The 16,744-nt window shown below is 43.4% G+C and overlaps 9 protein-coding genes across 9 annotated transcripts; 4 read left to right on the top strand and 5 right to left on the bottom strand.

Annotated features, from left to right (window-relative positions):
- Positions 1–1,076: 1,076 nt before the first annotated feature.
- L203_103082 (cyclin-dependent kinase regulatory subunit) lies at positions 1,077–1,697 on the top strand (the record flags this gene model as incomplete). The annotated part of the gene is made up of 6 exons (XM_066212488.1): positions 1,077–1,120; positions 1,203–1,222; positions 1,288–1,464; positions 1,517–1,534; positions 1,592–1,611; positions 1,674–1,697. 6 exons carry the CDS (start codon positions 1,077–1,079, stop codon positions 1,695–1,697), a joined length of 303 nt encoding a protein of 100 aa, XP_066068585.1.
- A 718-nt stretch (positions 1,698–2,415) lies between these two features.
- Positions 2,416–3,269, bottom strand: L203_103083 (60S acidic ribosomal protein P2; the record flags this gene model as incomplete). The annotated part of the gene is made up of 5 exons (XM_066212489.1): positions 2,416–2,436; positions 2,487–2,642; positions 2,823–2,981; positions 3,056–3,069; positions 3,263–3,269. The coding sequence occupies 5 exons, from the start codon at positions 3,267–3,269 to the stop codon at positions 2,416–2,418; spliced, it is 357 nt and encodes a 118-aa protein (XP_066068586.1).
- A 100-nt stretch (positions 3,270–3,369) lies between these two features.
- On the top strand, positions 3,370–4,756 carry L203_103084 (uncharacterized protein; the record flags this gene model as incomplete). The annotated part of the gene is made up of 2 exons (XM_066212490.1): positions 3,370–4,323; positions 4,376–4,756. 2 exons carry the CDS (start codon positions 3,370–3,372, stop codon positions 4,754–4,756), a joined length of 1,335 nt encoding a protein of 444 aa, XP_066068587.1.
- A 1,144-nt stretch (positions 4,757–5,900) lies between these two features.
- Positions 5,901–7,018, top strand: L203_103085 (uncharacterized protein; the record flags this gene model as incomplete). The annotated part of the gene is made up of 4 exons (XM_066212491.1): positions 5,901–6,340; positions 6,416–6,528; positions 6,570–6,823; positions 6,881–7,018. 4 exons carry the CDS (start codon positions 5,901–5,903, stop codon positions 7,016–7,018), a joined length of 945 nt encoding a protein of 314 aa, XP_066068588.1.
- Positions 7,019–7,132: 114 nt separating this feature from the next.
- Positions 7,133–8,349, bottom strand: L203_103086 (uncharacterized protein; the record flags this gene model as incomplete). Its single annotated transcript, XM_066212492.1, has 10 exons — positions 7,133–7,372; positions 7,426–7,482; positions 7,532–7,546; positions 7,596–7,689; positions 7,741–7,806; positions 7,857–7,868; positions 7,918–8,002; positions 8,090–8,159; positions 8,219–8,232; positions 8,289–8,349. 10 exons carry the CDS (start codon positions 8,347–8,349, stop codon positions 7,133–7,135), a joined length of 714 nt encoding a protein of 237 aa, XP_066068589.1.
- A 677-nt stretch (positions 8,350–9,026) lies between these two features.
- L203_103087 (uncharacterized protein) lies at positions 9,027–11,575 on the bottom strand (the record flags this gene model as incomplete). Its single annotated transcript, XM_066212493.1, has 5 exons — positions 9,027–9,434; positions 9,493–10,140; positions 10,197–11,073; positions 11,144–11,388; positions 11,552–11,575. The coding sequence occupies 5 exons, from the start codon at positions 11,573–11,575 to the stop codon at positions 9,027–9,029; spliced, it is 2,202 nt and encodes a 733-aa protein (XP_066068590.1).
- A 1,274-nt stretch (positions 11,576–12,849) lies between these two features.
- On the bottom strand, positions 12,850–13,927 carry L203_103088 (uncharacterized protein; the record flags this gene model as incomplete). The annotated part of the gene is made up of 5 exons (XM_066212494.1): positions 12,850–12,997; positions 13,050–13,248; positions 13,297–13,400; positions 13,444–13,562; positions 13,616–13,927. The coding sequence occupies 5 exons, from the start codon at positions 13,925–13,927 to the stop codon at positions 12,850–12,852; spliced, it is 882 nt and encodes a 293-aa protein (XP_066068591.1).
- A 348-nt stretch (positions 13,928–14,275) lies between these two features.
- L203_103089 (proteasome subunit beta type-5) lies at positions 14,276–15,519 on the bottom strand (the record flags this gene model as incomplete). The annotated part of the gene is made up of 7 exons (XM_066212495.1): positions 14,276–14,373; positions 14,420–14,558; positions 14,622–14,753; positions 14,803–14,929; positions 14,982–15,066; positions 15,135–15,288; positions 15,349–15,519. The coding sequence occupies 7 exons, from the start codon at positions 15,517–15,519 to the stop codon at positions 14,276–14,278; spliced, it is 906 nt and encodes a 301-aa protein (XP_066068592.1).
- A 285-nt stretch (positions 15,520–15,804) lies between these two features.
- L203_103090 (uncharacterized protein) lies at positions 15,805–16,284 on the top strand (the record flags this gene model as incomplete). The annotated part of the gene is made up of 4 exons (XM_066212496.1): positions 15,805–15,851; positions 15,905–15,935; positions 15,990–16,079; positions 16,147–16,284. 4 exons carry the CDS (start codon positions 15,805–15,807, stop codon positions 16,282–16,284), a joined length of 306 nt encoding a protein of 101 aa, XP_066068593.1.
- Between the last annotated feature and the right edge of the window lie 460 nt (positions 16,285–16,744).

The following is a 16,744-nucleotide window of genomic DNA, read 5'->3' on the forward strand; positions in this document are numbered from 1 at the left end:
CTTCTCTTCTGCCGATTGCTACTTCATGTCTAGAATGGGATAAAGGATATTTGGTCTTGGAAAAGATTTGTAGGCGACGTTGATTGCGACACCAAGTGAGATAGCGAGCTTTTTGTGTCGCGCATATATCTGTATACACCTGTTCTAGGCATCATTGATAGCGGCTTTTGTGTCGCGCATATATCTGTATACACCTGTTCTAGGCATCATTGATAGCGGCTTTTCTGTCGCGTTGTTTTTGAGCCACCTCGAAAATCAAGGAAAAAACTGAGAAATGTCTTCTTGAATCCACAAACTCGTTCTCATGATCTATTTCGTTTGGAGGATTCGGTGCCTCGAGTTTGAAAAGAGCTGCGTTAGTCTGAAAATGACGCCTGATACTGAACACTCTTGTGATAGACCTAATTCGCAAAAACTTACGCGTTATCCCCTAAACATTCTCAGCTTCTTTATTCTTAAATCAAGTTGCCTCGCTCAAGCCTCGTGAAGGGAAAGCCATGGATGTAGGCAATGTAATAAAAGGGTTGTTTTGGTCTCTTTGCGCTGTAAAAGTATTAGAAAACACAAGACAAGCAAAATAAATTACTGAAGGATAATGACTTGTCGAAGATTGAGTGATGGATAGGCGCAGAGAACATTGTGAATAGGCAAGCGGATCATTGACACGTCTAATTGTATAGCTTGTAGTTTAATCTTTGAGAAACCTTTATTATCGTTCTTATGTACTCTCTTATATATGTTTTATATAGACAAGCTCAAAGTATTGACGAGACTGAACCAAATACAGCCATGTGAGAATTTTGAAATTGATTCCGCTCGACGCGAACGCGAGAACACGCGGTTCCTACATTTCTATATGTTCAATTTTCTTTTATAATTCCATTATTTTCTTTTGTGCTCCTCATTCATCCCAAAAAAACCCGCGCGCTCCTGTCGAACCATATCGGATTCTATTCTGCTTCAACCTCCGAATCTCTAATTATATCTGTAATTGAACTTGCAATAATACGCAACGCGGTCTTATCGCTATACGTTACCATAAATCTCTCTTTCTAGAAGCCAACATCTGAGCAATCATGGCTCCTGGGAAGCCCGCCACGCTTGAGGAGCTCTCTGAGAGGTGCGTTCGTTAGCTCGGTATTGGGGCAGGCTTTACCTCGAGATCGTCTACTTAATTGTTTGATATTGACCTTTTTTCTCAGAATAATCTATTCCGATCGATGTAAGCTTCGACTGCCTTAACAAAACTTCGCATTACGGATTTTATCTGATCTCCTTCTTGTACAGACTCTGACGACAAATTTGAGTACCGTCATGTCATTCTTCCAAAACAAATGCTCAAACTTATTCCTAAACGATACTTTGCCTCTGACGACTCTGGCTTGTTGAGGATCTTAGAAGAGGATGAATGGCGTGGCATTGGCATCACCCAGTCATTGGGTTGGGAACATTTTGAAGTTCATGGTGAGTCATTGTTGATTTTAATCAATTGTGAAATATGTTAACGAGAAATTAGCTCCTGAACCTCATATTCGTATGTCTGATTTCTTCATTCTTTAGTCATGGTTACTAAGATGTTTTTACATACAAGTTCTCTTCCGACGACCACTTGTAAGTGTACTACCATGTCATTGACTTTTACAATGGCAACCTTGGCTGACATGACATGACAGCCTAACCCACCATCTAAACGATAGACATTTCTGTTTCCACCCTGCATATGAAAGAGTACGGTGCCTTTGTTGTCAGTCTTTACGATTCAACATAAGGACAGAGTGTTAGCTGGTCTGATCAACCATGGTTCGGCTCGACATCTATGACGCATCATTACATCTATGTCGACTCTCATGCTTCACAGGTAACCATCAGCTTTCAATCGTACAACGTTCTTGCTCATTGTTTTTTTTTCCTTCCATATCTCATTCATTTGGTTCAAAATTTATGCCATGTATAGGGTCGTCTCTCGGTAATATTGTTGACTGTTACAAGGAACAGACAAAAGACTCATTAATGACTTTGGTTAATTCTTCATTAGCGCTGCCCAAGGATCTGAAAAATTTGCCATTCAATAGTTGGATGTCTTTGGATTTTTTAGAATCTGGCTTCAGCTTATCATCTGAGACAATAAACGAATATAATAGAGACAGCTGTCTTAAATGGGGTTTCAGTCATGAAAACGTTCATGCTTTCATTGTAACTTAAAGAAATTTCAAGAACCGCAATCTTGTTCCATTCGCATCGCATCCTTCACATAAACATTGAATGCAAAGCTCAGCTAAAATACAGTGGAGGGAAGTGGAACGCTCAATGCATAAGACGTTGACGAGCAAACCCATCCCTCATTAATAGACAGACTGATTGCTCCCCAAATCTCAATTCAAATGCCAGAGGTACATACTTTGGATAACGACACGCTTAGTCAAAGAGACCGAAGCCCTACAGCACTCGTTAGTACACACGTTTGCAGTGAGCTAAATGATACTAACCATGTCGTCATCAGATTCCTCCTTAGCCTCCTCCTTCTCCTCAACAGGAGCGGCCTCAGCAGCAGCACCACCAGCAGCGGCGCCACCAGCAGAAGCAGCGGGAGCGGCGCCACCGGAAGGAACGGAAGCAAGCTTAGAAGAACCCTCGGCGATGAGCTACACACAATTGTCAACAGTTATCCTTGGTGAATTATTGCTTGGGCAAGTAATCGAGTCCATATTCCCAGCATCATCCGTAGACATGGATCGAGCTTGTCTCCCAAGTTCCAAAAAAACGTATAATCTGTGCCGTTTCGGGTACTCTCTAAACACTTTTTTTATCACAACATCACATACCTCGTTGATATCCTTGCCTTCGAGCTCAGAGATGAGCTTGGAAAGTCTGTCCTCTTCAGCCTCAATGCCAACGGTCTCAAGGAGAGCCTTGATGTCAGCGGCCGAGGGAGAGGCGTTGCCACCCTGTTGGAGGAGGAGGTAAGCGGCGATGAGCTTCATCTAATGGTCCATTGTCAGTACATATATTCCCGTTTCATTACCGATGAGCTAATTCTCAACGCCACGCCACTTACTGTGTCTTGTCTGTCTTTTTAGAGGTCACGCAAACCGATTTAAGCTGCTGGAGCGGGCACTGCGTTTATGGTAAAAGAAGAATTGCAAGTTGCTTTATACAAAGCTGAATTCCGCGCGAAAAATAATCCCGTTAAACAGAGGTTAAAATAAATTCTGCTTATATCCGATATTTACGGTTGAAGGAGCTTACGAATCAGGTGCCTAACTCATCATGTTTACATGCGAGCCTATTTCATGTGACTAACCTACAGGAACAGATGGGTCGATCAACATCTTTTTATGTTTGGCATCATCTTTCTTGCTGTAGGTAACAATGGAAACGCGACAAACTGTACAAACTCGTCGCAGACCTAGAAGACCACAAGATAACCCTATAGTATCAACTAGGTTTGGCTTGAAAGACTGTTCTCAGCCAACATCATACATCCCATCTGACCATGGCTCACCGTCATCATTGACTTTATTGCAGGGTGGTCGTTTGCCTATCAAACCTGACGATACTCCATTGCATCTGCGCAACTTAGAGAATCGATGGAAGACCAGAAGAAGGAAGGTTTTGGAGGATGTCTCTAATCAAGCAAGCACCTGTGCAAGCACAAGCAGTGATCTACCAATTAGTTACTTGGCCTTTGGTGGAAAACGTCGACTTGACAAGACCCAGACTATTTTTCAAAACGATACTAAATCAAGCAAACCAAATATCTTGCTTGAGGACACACACAACGCCAAGACACAAGTTGCGCAAATTTGGAATCAAACTGTTTCATGCTTTCCTGTTCTTCGTGGATTACCACTTACACCTCCTGACTCACCATCAATCAAAGGACAACAGCTCCAGAAAGCGCCATATTCCGCATTTCAAGATCAGGCAATGGTGCTTCCCTCTCACCAAGATTTGCGAGCAGCTGCAGTGCCAAAGATCGTACCAAAGATGTCATCTACTTTCAAATCATCATACGCCCCTGTCAAAGCCTATCCTCTGCCTCCGACTCCTCATCCTGTGCCACTAGGCGCTGGCGGCGGAAACACTATACATGTTAGCCCTAGTCCTAGTCTTGAGATGATTTTAAACCTGGCGAGAAGCAAACAAATACGAATTCAAAAAGGTGGACGACAAATGGTTTTTTTAAACTCAAAACCGATTAAAGGTTGGATAATGCAAAAAAGGCTAAATGTACTGGAAAAAGAGGGGTGGGCTTTGGAAGATGTTAAGGATTGGGAGTTAATAGAAAACTATGTTCAAAGGTTCAAGAGACAAACACCTCAGGTTAGTAATATTAATCTCGTCTCTACATTCAGACTGGACTAAGACTTTGTAGGCCAAGATTTATCATGCTCTGGGTAACATCACAATCACTTGCTCCACTCCCCCAGATGTTGTGATCTCATTCCGTCTCCCTTCCAAAATCAATTACGAAGGCAGCTTGTCTCTTCAATGTACTGTCAAAATCCGTATGGTGTATTCTCGTTTGGCCCAAGAATTACGCATTGATACCTCCTCCGTCGAGTATTCAAGCAAAGTTGCAAATCCGAAATCCTTGGAAAAGCTGAAGACTAAACGTATTATTCCGCTCCTGAATGACGGCAATGTGAATTCTGAACATGAGCAAGGTAGAACAAAAGATTGGAAACAGGAAGAAGTAGAGGCTTTGAAGAGGCTTTGGGAGACAATGCCCGAATGGAGTAAATGGAATGGGTGACATAAGGACCATTACTCTCCGCATGTGGTGCAACCAACAATGTCAATATGCGCGCTCGCGTCCTCTGGTATTACTAACAAATTGAGATCCACTTGATGCTGAAATGTATTAGAATGTCATTCATAAATATTAACAGCTAGAGTTGCTGCCGGCTTTCTTTGAATGAACGCTCAGTGAAACTCACAATTTCGGTCGCAGCTGATACCACTCCATTCGTACTTGGAGAGGTATTTATCAAGTGGCATCTCAACACGAGGACGGGGGAAGATGCTTTGCCTTGAAATGATAATCCAAATCGTTCTTTCTATCAATTCCGTAAGAGTACACTAATGATTCAATTTCACTGTTGATTCTTTCCAAACACATTGAATGTAGCACAAATTGTATGGAGTATCGAATCTCTAGAGATCTGTATTGATTGAGGGCGCTTGATGACAGTCTGGCTAAGTTTTCTAGCCGTCAGGCCATGGGCAATAATCTGTCAATATCCTTGCCAGAACAATCGTCAGCATGGGCAGTAGGACCAATATCCGGAAGGGTGCTCTGAATCGTGTAACCATTGTCCTGGATATCAGCAACTTTGCTATTCCCGCATTTGAAAACATTGTGAATATCATGATCATTTGATTGAGGAAAGATGCTATGAGTTCATGGGTGTTGGGCATCAATCCATTTCAACTTCTGGAATTCGCTTACAACACAAATTATGACTATGATGTCCCTTGAAAACTCTCTCCATCAGTTAAGCGATCCAATTTATCTCATACACCATTCTGGCAAGGCATTTCCCTAACCACAGACTTGATATCCTATCACAACCTGCAATTTTAATGAATCAATGGAAGAATACTTGTCCTCAGGCAAAACATATCCGGAGTAGCCATTAAATCTCAACGTTTATAAACCATTTATATGCAAAAAAATAATCAAAAAAACAAATACAGTGTATAGATTATAATGATAAATAAAGTGTAATGGTATATAAAATGTAATTTATAACATTTTGACTTTTAATTATCAAACCACTTTCTGCTGTCTGGACCTTTGACTGCCACAAGACGGAATTATTTTTTTCCATGAGGTCACTCTTCTCTTTCATTCAAAACGTTCTTTACATTTTATCTATATTCTTTCAAATTTCCACATGTCTCCATCCTCTTCCCTCGTTCGATCACTGAAGCCTGCCAAACAGGCAGGCTTTTATCTTTCACGATGCGCATCCACTTCAACAAGTTTAAATCCCAGTTCGTCTTCTACAGACCCTCCTCCTGCCGACTCTCAATCTTCCAAGCAAACAGGCCTTCCTCGTCCAGCGTTCTTCATTCCATATACCCCCATCCCGCGTTTGCCCGCCTTCCCAAATTCTTATGGATCTCCCTTGCACAAACACTATAATCATCCTCTTCCTCTAACCTCTCCATCCTCTTCCAACAAAACATCCCAAACGACCTATGACCAGGGCCCGGCCAAGAAGGAGGCAAAGCTTGCTGCTGTCGTCGGCCTGAGCAAAGATGAATTGAGAGGTTTGTGTAGGTTCACTGTGAGATCTAAAAAGGTACAGCATATGACAAAAAAAGGAAAAATGTAAGTTTTTTCCGGCGATACCATGATTATAACCAGGTTGGTAAGAAGAGAGAAATAACGAAACTGGGTAATTAGGGGATCACAACAAGCTTACGTTGTTGTGGGTTGTCCTGAGCGAGGTCTGGTAGGGCTTGGCCGTGGACGAGGACATAGTCATGCCACTGCCCAGGATGACGGTTTCCAGAAAGGTACGTTGGCATGCTAGCATCTGTCTGACATGAAAATGTAGCTGTTCTCAGTATGGACTATGTCAATCGATATGAATCACGAACAATCTGGGGCGAAGGTAAAGATTTAATTGGGAAATGGGGAGCCGCCAAAGTACACCTTCGCGCGCGACCTCCTGGGTTCGGTCTCATGGTTCCTCCTATGATCCATCGATTGTTTAGTGCTTGTGGGATTAAAGATGCGAGCGCAATGATTGTGGGATCAAGAAACAAGCCTGATGTGCTCAAAGCGGCTATTCAGGTTTTACATGGTGGTGTTCGTCCCCTTTGCCCGCAATGCAACGTTCTCAAACTGATTTTCCTTTGGTGGCAGGGTAATCCATCTGGATTCGGCACTGGCGTCTTTGGCAGAAAGGGGCCGCGGGAGAATAAAGGCCAAGGAATGAAGAGTAAAGATGAGATTGAGCGAGAGCGAGGAAGATACGGTGTAGCTATGGGCAGAAGTTTCTAGCTTGAAAATGGGAATGCTATATCTATTCTGCCTCATCAAGGGATTGCAAGGCGACAAGCCATCAAATAGGAAACACCCAATCCATAAAGCTACAACATGACTCGTAAATTCTAATTAAATACCAGCAAAAGATGATAATCTACCCAAAACCGCAAGCACAACCACAGCTACAACCCATCGCCAACTAGGCAGCCACCCACCTGCAGCATGTCGTTGAATCCGTTGTTCAGCTCTATTCTGGACTAATGGTGTATTTGTAACAACCGTAGTAGATTGTGGCAAAGTAATTGTCTTGTCAAATGTGGCGACAGAAGAAGCAGGCGTCTTTGTTACGAGTTCGGAGCCTTTCGTCGCCTCAACATCATCCATGTCAGACTTGTTTTGATGAAAAAGACGTGAAAGCTTACAGAAGATGATTTCGAGCTACCCATATCTGGAAGATCGGTCATCTCAGAAGTGGCATACTTTTGGCAAGTTAGATATATCTTGTACCTATCATTCAACAAGACTTACTTCAGGAAAAATGTCCTTGTAATGACATTAGTGTGAATCATGCCGTCATATTTGGTTCACTTACTCTGAATTTTTTGTTCCGAAGATTGGAGGCATGGCTCTGCTTTGCTAGTATTCTCTTTTCCTCGTCAGTGGTCTTTACTGCGCCGGCGGTTATTCTAGTTATAATCAGCGTCGAGTGCCCTACCAAGCCAAAAGATTTGTCCCACTCGTTACTAAGCATGAAGCTGAGGAGACCAGTGAGGATAGTAGATACGGACCAAGCGGCGTTCCATCTATGAATGTATTAAAATTATGTACACTATACACTTGCGTTGTCACGTACGTGCTAGGATGGCTAGTCAAGATGTCAGTGATGAAAACCAACCCAGAGCAAGGATACTCACTAAGAAGTCATGCTCATACAAATCTTGTGACCAATCTCAAACCGACCAGAAGGTGTGAAGAGCTTTACGTCTGGGGGTTTGAAAGCTAACAAAGTTTCAGAAAGTTAGTAGTCGAAGCGACTCTGCGACTCATATGCGGAATCCGGAACGACAGTTAGGTAACAGTACGCACGATAGTCATTGGGAAACCAGATGAGACCATGATATTCTCCGCCCTCGTACGGCGTATCAGGTGGGCCTCGCTTGAGAAATCGTACCGATTAGCATTATGCTTCAAATGTTTTGCTTCAAACCATCTCACAATGATAAAGTGCCCTACTCTTTGGCGTCAGCATAGCCGAGTCTACTACTGGCAACATTCCGATACGCACAATCGAGAATGTTCTTCTCCTCCGGACAGGCCCAGATAAACGGAGGTGGGGCCTTTTGCATAGCTAAGTACTCCTGTATACCTCGTTAGCAACGTATATACAATTGAGATGGGCATGGTAAGATGACCTTTTGGAGCTGTAGATTATAAATGTCAGTGTGGGCCAGCAAGACGTAACAAAATCCATCTCTCACCCTCTTTTGAGCTACTTTAGTTGCCATTTATTGATGAAGGATAGAAAAAAAGCTGTTGAAAGAAAAGTAACAAAATCGTTAAAAGGTATGAGAAGACAAAGGTTGATAATGAGATGAGGCGGTTCAAGCGTACACTGTAGGGTGTGGCAAGTAATGACGTGGAATTTCAAGAATTGATAGACTGGTCCATTCCCTGATGGTGGTTAACGTATAATAAATATATTTGTAGTGAAGATGCGGAAAATACATGCATACACCCAGAATCAGACAGGCTTGACGGCGCTACAGCCAAATACTACGTGTGGGGGATACTTGTGGAAAATATTCAGTAAGGAAGAAACACAGACAAAAGAATTTAAACAAAAGACAGAAGAGTTGATAAACTCAGGTATCCCAGCCCAAAGAATTGATAGAAAAGAGTAAGCTGGGGAAACTTCGCAATAGAATCACAAATAAGAATAAAAAGAAAATTCGCACAACCCAAACATCTCCAAAGTTACTTGTTAAAGATGATGTCCCATTGTTTCAGTTTTATACTGCTCTCTCTAAGTGGATCCTGATCGTCTGTGAAAACCCTTCCCTTGAGCTCCATTGTCATTGCCGCTGCCCTGCCGCTGTCGTTGCCCTTGTCCGTAGGTTCCCTGTCCCGCTGTTGATCCTTGTCCGTCATTCGCTCCATACCACAAAGCTCCCAAGATGTCTTTTGCGGTACTAGCAATATTTGCTGCTCGTCCCATAATACTGGCCCCATCATCATCGTCTACAGGTTGAGATAATGTTGGATGAGCATTAGTGCCAACATGAGCAATCGTTGCACGAGTGCCAGGGTTTGAACGAAATGTGGGAAGAACGGATGTGGGAGGATCGGCTTGGGGAAGGTCAAAGGAACGTGTATTGGTAGAAGTATGAGGAAGCGAAGCTGGCGATGTATCTTTTAAGGGATGAAACGCAATCTTTAGAACTGGATCAGTCAGAGTCACCGAACCAAATGAATTCGAAAAGATTACATACCTGAGGGGAAGAATGTGGCGTCGGTGTAGACGACCTATCTGGAACATAATCCTTGATTTCCTTATTTGACTTAGTAGGATCTAGTGCATGAGCAGGAGGTTGAGAATCTTGATCTGACCCGACAGCCTGTACATCCCTAGCGGGGACGGTGTGTTCTGAGTGTTCACTGTATTGACTCTCTTCTTGAACTTTGCCCAGCTGGGAGGGAGTTTGAGCTTTCCGGGGGGTTCTAGAAGATGACGGATCTGTAGGCGATCTTGAAGAGTTGGAGCTTATAGAACTGTTAGATGTGCCGCGAGACGTTGGTCTGTCATGTAATCTCTCTCTGGATGGCTGCCTACCTCTGCCTCGCTCCTCTCCCACAGACACGATCGGGGAAGTTATAGGTGATCCTGTTGGCCCATAATCATATCCTCCCGAAGAACCCCGCATACTACCAATTCCAGTTGCAGCCGAAGGATTGTAGTCAAAGTAAGCCGACGGAGGAGATGCTGGCTCTTCTCGCCTAAGTGGCTGACCAGCTTGCCGTACTTTAAGGATACCTCTACCTGGTTGAGGAGATGAAGTGACATTGAAGGAAGAAGAAGAGGAGCTGCTAGAAGATATGGAGGGAGGTTCGGAGCGATCTTGTGGAAGATTGGTGCCAGACTGTGAATCATTTGTGTCAATTGTTATCATATCGAAATAGTGTTTTTACAACTTACAGAAGACGATACGACCTGCTCGCGCTTAACTTCCGTACCCAAATTGGGTCCTCCAAAGTAATCAAATTGTCCACTTCCATACTCATCTTCATCTTGTTGCCATTTGCCAGTATTTGGGTCAATTTGCGGCGAGGGAAAGTCGTACGAATTAATATTCTCATTAGGAGATTGATACTCTGGAGGAGGGGCATACACCATTTGCAAATTAGGATTGACACCTGGACCAGTCTTGAGCATTGTAGGAGCAATTTTAGCAATTGTCAAGTTGTCTGTGCCAGCTCCTGAGGAAGAATGTCGGCTCAGACTTGGTCGAGACCCTTTAGAGTTATGAGAGGAAGGCTTCATTTCTAGCATTTCATCGTCTGAATCGCTCTGAACTTGTTGAGCAGCATCCTGATCTCGGCCCTCTACAGCTACACATTGCTCAACAAAAGTGTTGAAACTGATATGCTTTCTATTGGTGCCGTTGGAATCGGTAGGAGACATGGGGCTAGTCTCTCCGATAGGGGTCTTGTCAAGGCCAAAGTAGTGATGTCTGGGAGGGCTCCTTCTTCGAGGCATTGCGCCACGATTGCGCAAGATGTTTGTATCAGACTTTGTCTGGTGAATAATGGGGCGATCGCCATCATCGTCCATGTTATCTAGCCCATTGCTGTTAGAAAATTCCAGAATCGGAGATGGCTTAGGTTTAGTTAGCATTTCTGATAATGTACGATGCTTCAAGATGGGTTTTTTCGAGCCGCCAGCAGCATTGTCCGGATCAGGACGATCGAGCCCCAGGCGCTCATCGGCGGGTGATACCTTGAGAGGACGAACTGGCTCGACATTGGCGGTATGGAGAGGACCATAGAGCCATGTCACATCTGAATCTTTCAGCCTAAAAACAAAAAGAAAAAGTCAGATGTTAGCAAGTTATCAACAATAATCTGTCATTAAAAATAACTCACCAGTTAAGCGTTTCAGGGCTGATGGTCTTCAGTTTATTCCGCTGTTTCTGCCACGTCCGCCAACTGGCATTCTCTAATCGGACACCATTGGCAATCTCATGCTTGTGGCGAGTCATGTTTCGCCATGATGCCCACACATCTTCTTCAGACCAAACATGGGACAGGTAGTCAACACAAATGGACGGAAGGTGGTCTTGGATATCTTCGACGGACGGAGCGGCACCCGAGTCGGAAGGAAGTGAGGTCTGGTGGAGGTCCGAAGATTGACAATGATAAAGTGGAGCCAGATCAAGGGGGACAGGCAGTCCGTCGCAAGAATTCAACAACAAGTCCCCAAGTGTTCCAAGTGTCCAATAGGTCGAGAGGATGCATCGTCAGTGGTGCAGGCGACAGAGATAGATGACTCACGATAGATGGGATGACCTGGGCCATCGTGACGGATTAACGGCACAGCTGTCACAAAGAAGAGCAAACACTAAGCCTCAAGCAAAGTAGTGAGGTCGTAAAAGTTGAAAAGCGTAAACCAAGATGAGCGAAAGGTAGTAACTGTACGAGAGGGAAAGGAACTTGTTCGGCTATAAGTTGACAGACGCTGTGGCAGCCACTGAGAATGTTGGCGGGATGGTTTTCAACGGTCGCGTGAGGCTAATAGTGCTCACTAAAAAGATCTATTCTGAGGCGGAAATGTTCATTTGTGGATGAAAAGGAGAAAGAGAGTTGAGATTTTAACAAACATTTGCTGATAAAGTGTTGAGGAATGAACAACTGTAAGGTGGCCAAGTGGCAGCAGGGCGATAAGGGGTGTATCGGATAAATTGCCGTAAAAGGGAAATTCAAATTATCATTCTAATGCCATTTTACGTTTCTATTTTGCATTACAAAGTTTATAAGAAATTTTTTTATTGAGGTTTTATATTACTTTCTATGTTTTGGAGTTGTCGTTTGTAGAGCTAACAGCGTTACTATTCTTTCATATACATGTTGAATGAATGTGCATCTGGCTATGACAGCAGTGTTATGGCTGGTTTATCATTCTTGTCGTTGATACAATGCCCATCTCTAAGCATACACAAACACACAGCTGGCCATAAGAATGACTTGGATATAAAAAAATGCCAGTCCTGAGACAACTCCAGGGAGTTTGAAACGTCATTGAGAACGATGGCAGGAGATAGCTAACGAATATACCCTGTCCAGGATTTGAGAGGGTCGTCTGGTGCTTGCCATGTTATAGTTTCGCCAAGCCTCAGACGTCTGAGAACGATCGCTCAGTCGAAGGCATGTATATCCGTCTACGAGGCGATCATACACTGTTGCTTGTTACATAGTCACTGTTCGATGGGAAAGCCAGACGGAAAGGTTCACAAGTGGCGTTTCTTGACGAACATTTCCCTGTCGCATCTTTACTACTTGCGACAACCAAAGCTCTAACCGACTTGACGATATCGCTGAGTCCCTTTTTTCGCTGCCGAGATATGCAAAACAGAGGGTGTGTAGGCCTTGTCAATTGCAAATTGTTGTCCTAAAGGCATTAGTGTTATTTGTGGCACAAGAGGGATGACGGTTTGAGGAACTTTACACTCAGCTAAAGACAGCACAACTGTTTTCGTCGTTCAGACAAGATATGAGGTTACATTATGTATCATCAAAGCCCATCTATCGTTGAATCCAGATGCCTGAATTAGTCTATGGCATACCACACTAGCTCACATGATGATACATCCTTCATCCTTCTTTCTTAATGAGTCCATCATACCGCCAATATCTCTGGATCTCGGTCCAACCTGCTTGCCTTCAAGGTCAATAACGAGTACACCTGTGTTCTCCGGGTCGATATAAGCTGATAGATTGTATCTATTATTTTGTATCAGTCATGATAGCATTAAACGCCGCCATGTTGACACACTTTTTCATCAGATCTTCGACAGCTGGTTTGATTTTTGCGTGTCCTCCTTGCGAGTGTAAGCCTTTGCCAACAATAATTCTGAGCTCTTCTTTTCCTTGGCTCTGGCATTGTGTGATGGCACTTTCTGTTCTTTCAATGGCTTCTTTCACGTAAAGACCATGAAGATCAATTGTACCTGGTGGTGACTGTTTGTTGTTTTCTATACCAAAGTCAGTGAAAAAGCAGCAAGAGAACGCTGTAAACTAGCCGTTGAAGATCCAAGCAGAGGCTTCATCGTCCAGTTGGTCTTGATTTCGCTGACAGGCTTTCCCTTCTTGAGACAACTCGTGAGCTTTTGCACCGTCACCAGCCCTATATTTGTAAACATCACTTCTTGTTACTGTTAATTACTCACTGATAGGCAGTCTGGGAAGCAGCAAAACATTGATGGGCTTTGTCGCCTTCTTTTCTAGCTCTATTTCTTAATTCAAGATAGTGTTCATTGGTAGCGTTCATTTGATCTTGATTCATATGCTATCCGCAAGCATTAGTCTCAGCATTTCAATTTTTCAACTTGAAAAGCTGACTTGACTAGCTGGTGCATGAGGACCAACAACGCCTCCAGATGGAAGGTGTATTGGACTACTGGCAGCATGCCCATTCTGGTGAGGGGGCTGCCATCCTTGTTGGGGTTGCTGAAGCGGATAACCTTGTTGTTGGTGTTGTTGCCCACCAGAAGCAGCAGCTGCCCAGCTAGTTTGACCTTGAGGAGGATAAGCAGTCTGTTGATTTCCAATGTGTTGGTCTGGATATCCATGTTGCTGTTGCTGCCCTTGTTGCTCTTGGGGAGAAGCACAGCATATTTTGAAGAAACTTATGAGAAAGTCCACAAAACCCATGGCGAGTTGTAGTCAAGGACTTCCGTAAGAATTGCGTTAATGTCTTTGAGAAACAACAGATAATTTCAGAATCAAATTTAAATCATTTATACATTTTTTCTGCAGCAAAATCATCTAGTCATTAGCGTCGCTGGTATTTTTGATAAATTGTTCATCGGTCGCTTTTGATTCCGTCATTGATAGCCGAATCAGACTTAGTGGCTAGTTATGTGACAAATACAGTACAAAGTCATATAGTATAAACAAGTCTAATGGCAAAGGAATGCGTCTTCAATTAACGGCAGTGCTGTAGTGTCACATTGTACTGGAGATTTATGGTTACATGATGTACAATCCACCGCAATACATCTACGATTCTACGACCATAGGTGTTGGCAATGATGCTTCGCGATCAGCTTTCTTCTTTTTTTCATACTCATAGTAAAGCTCGTTGAGATCATAGTTTCCTGACAGATTGTCAGTCATAAAAGTATCACAAATAAAAGGACGCACCAATGAATTCCCATCCGTTTTCTCGAACATGATACAGGTTACAAGTGTTACCAGAGAATGCATCTCGGTGACCAGCAGCAGCGATCGACCGTCTCCCAAGCTCTTGAGCTTCTTCGTCTGTAAGATCCCATTTGTAGCCCTAATGATCAACTGTTAGTGAAATTTCTGAATGGTTTGTGACACTGAATGAATCTAAACATACTTGATCGAGTACGCCATAGGCGAAAGTACTGCCTGAGCCAACAGAGAAAAGATTGCCCTTGAGTCTCTGGCCGTCGTCATCTACATAAAAGATACATGGACCCGTCTTGTCCCAACCACAAACCATAGTACCCTATTGAAATATGAGCCCACCGTTCAATTGGGTTGATGTGAAGACGCACCATGCTAAGACCCATTCCCTTGTATTGATAGACGATATTGGAAAGAATCTTTGAGGCAGCAGCAACCGAGATTCTCTCTTTATTCCTCAATTCATGTAAACGACACTGCATACCAAGGTATGTTTCCCTACATCAACGATATGAGCAATGAAGGCGTGTTTGCTGTCACAACTACGAACCAGTATTGGCAGTCCGCAGCACCACCGGCCATTGTGCCGAGAAGGAATTTGTTGATTTCAATAACCTTCTTCACTGTACCAGATGCTTTGAGAACATCGTTAGCGCAGCTCATCTATAATGAAAGTCGGTCAAAATTTAGACCTAAAACTCACCAACATAACTCCCCGCAGTAGCCCTAGAGTCAACTGCAACAATGATCCCTCCTCTAAACCGGAAGGCTAGTGTCGTTGTACCATGAGCGATCTTGATTTTGGCCTCAGGATTAGAAGACATGGAATCCGTGTGAGCATCAAGAAAAGATGTAGGCTAATCGCGCAGACAGATCAGTACTGTCAATAACAGCCATCATAACAACGACTCGCTCACGTCTTGCACACGAGGAACATTGAATGCCTCAATACCTCCTGTCCTAGAGAGATTTCCAAATCCTGCCATACTGCCCCAAGACGCCGCATCAGCATTGGCAAGCTCGTCCTCTTCTGGACCAAATCGGCTCAGTCCTCTTTGAGGCTGCACTTGCTGAAGAATCGAGTTCATCGTAGAAAGCGTAAGGAAGAAAAGATGTTGATTAAACAAAAGCTAAACTTGAGTAATGACAAAGGCCGCGACAGCGAATGATCTGTACCGCGTAAAGCGGGATCAATTTGATCACGGCGATATCCGCACATTTCAACATACTTCAACTTTCCATCTTCCATCTATAATACTATGAATGATAGACTAGGCAGCTGAGAACCAAAGTATAAAAGTATTGGCCTGTATAACCAGTCAATCTACTCAGAAATCTCTTCTGTATCAGAGACTTAATCAGTCATCAGCACCATGGTGAGATCAGGTATACAGCAAGACGTGATCAGTCTGTACCGCCAGTAAGCATGACGGCTTATCAACCCAACTCACTGACTTGATACCCATGCACTAGTGGAATACAAGCGATGATGAATAAGCCTTCTGTAGGCCTTCTTTTCTTGATTGGACATCGAAGCTAGCTCATGCCGAGTATGCAGGAGTCTCGCCCAGCGTTTCTTCTACATCTCAGATATAATTTTAGAAATCCGTCATTGAAACCGAGAGAATATATTGCTATAGAACATCAGGTAAGACAAGTTGTGGATAGCCGTTGAAACTGATTTTCCGATGTCTGGCTGGTCAAAATCGTTCCAGTTGCGAAAGATGTCAAGGATGATTGAAATGCTTTCCGACTCCAGCGTACAAAGTATCTCCGTCAGTGATGAGATGAAGTCTTGGTGGACAAGAGAAGTCGCAAAGGCACAATCTCGACAGTCTGAGTTAGAAAAATAAATCAGAATTGTCCAAGAAGCGACTCCATCGCCTAATGCAAAATGTGGAGGATATGTTACTATCGCAATGGTCTTTGAACAATCTACCAGCGTCATATACTAACTCACATAATATGCATGAAAACTGGAATCTTCAATTGTCCTGTGAATTTGTACTGATGTGTATACGATCACTTTCTAATTAGCGGGATCAAATTTCAAATGGTTGATACGCGAAGACGCGTTTAGAATATATGACTAAATAGCGAAACAGGAAATGATGAAGAATTCATGTGGAGGTTAACATTTGTTCTTTCTACTCTAATATACATTTATCATCATAACAAAATAGAACGGCCCAAAGTCGAGAGACCAGCTGTAAGAATTGGGTCTTTTGACCCTCCAGATACTCTGCGATAGGACATCGCTTGTTGGCCAACTTTATCTGAAAAGTTCTTTCGCCGACGCGCTGATTGTTATAT

The sequence above is a fragment of the Cryptococcus depauperatus genome, chromosome 3 (genome assembly GCF_001720195.1).
Source record: "Cryptococcus depauperatus CBS 7841 chromosome 3, complete sequence".
Lineage (NCBI taxonomy): Eukaryota > Fungi > Basidiomycota > Tremellomycetes > Tremellales > Cryptococcaceae > Cryptococcus > Cryptococcus depauperatus.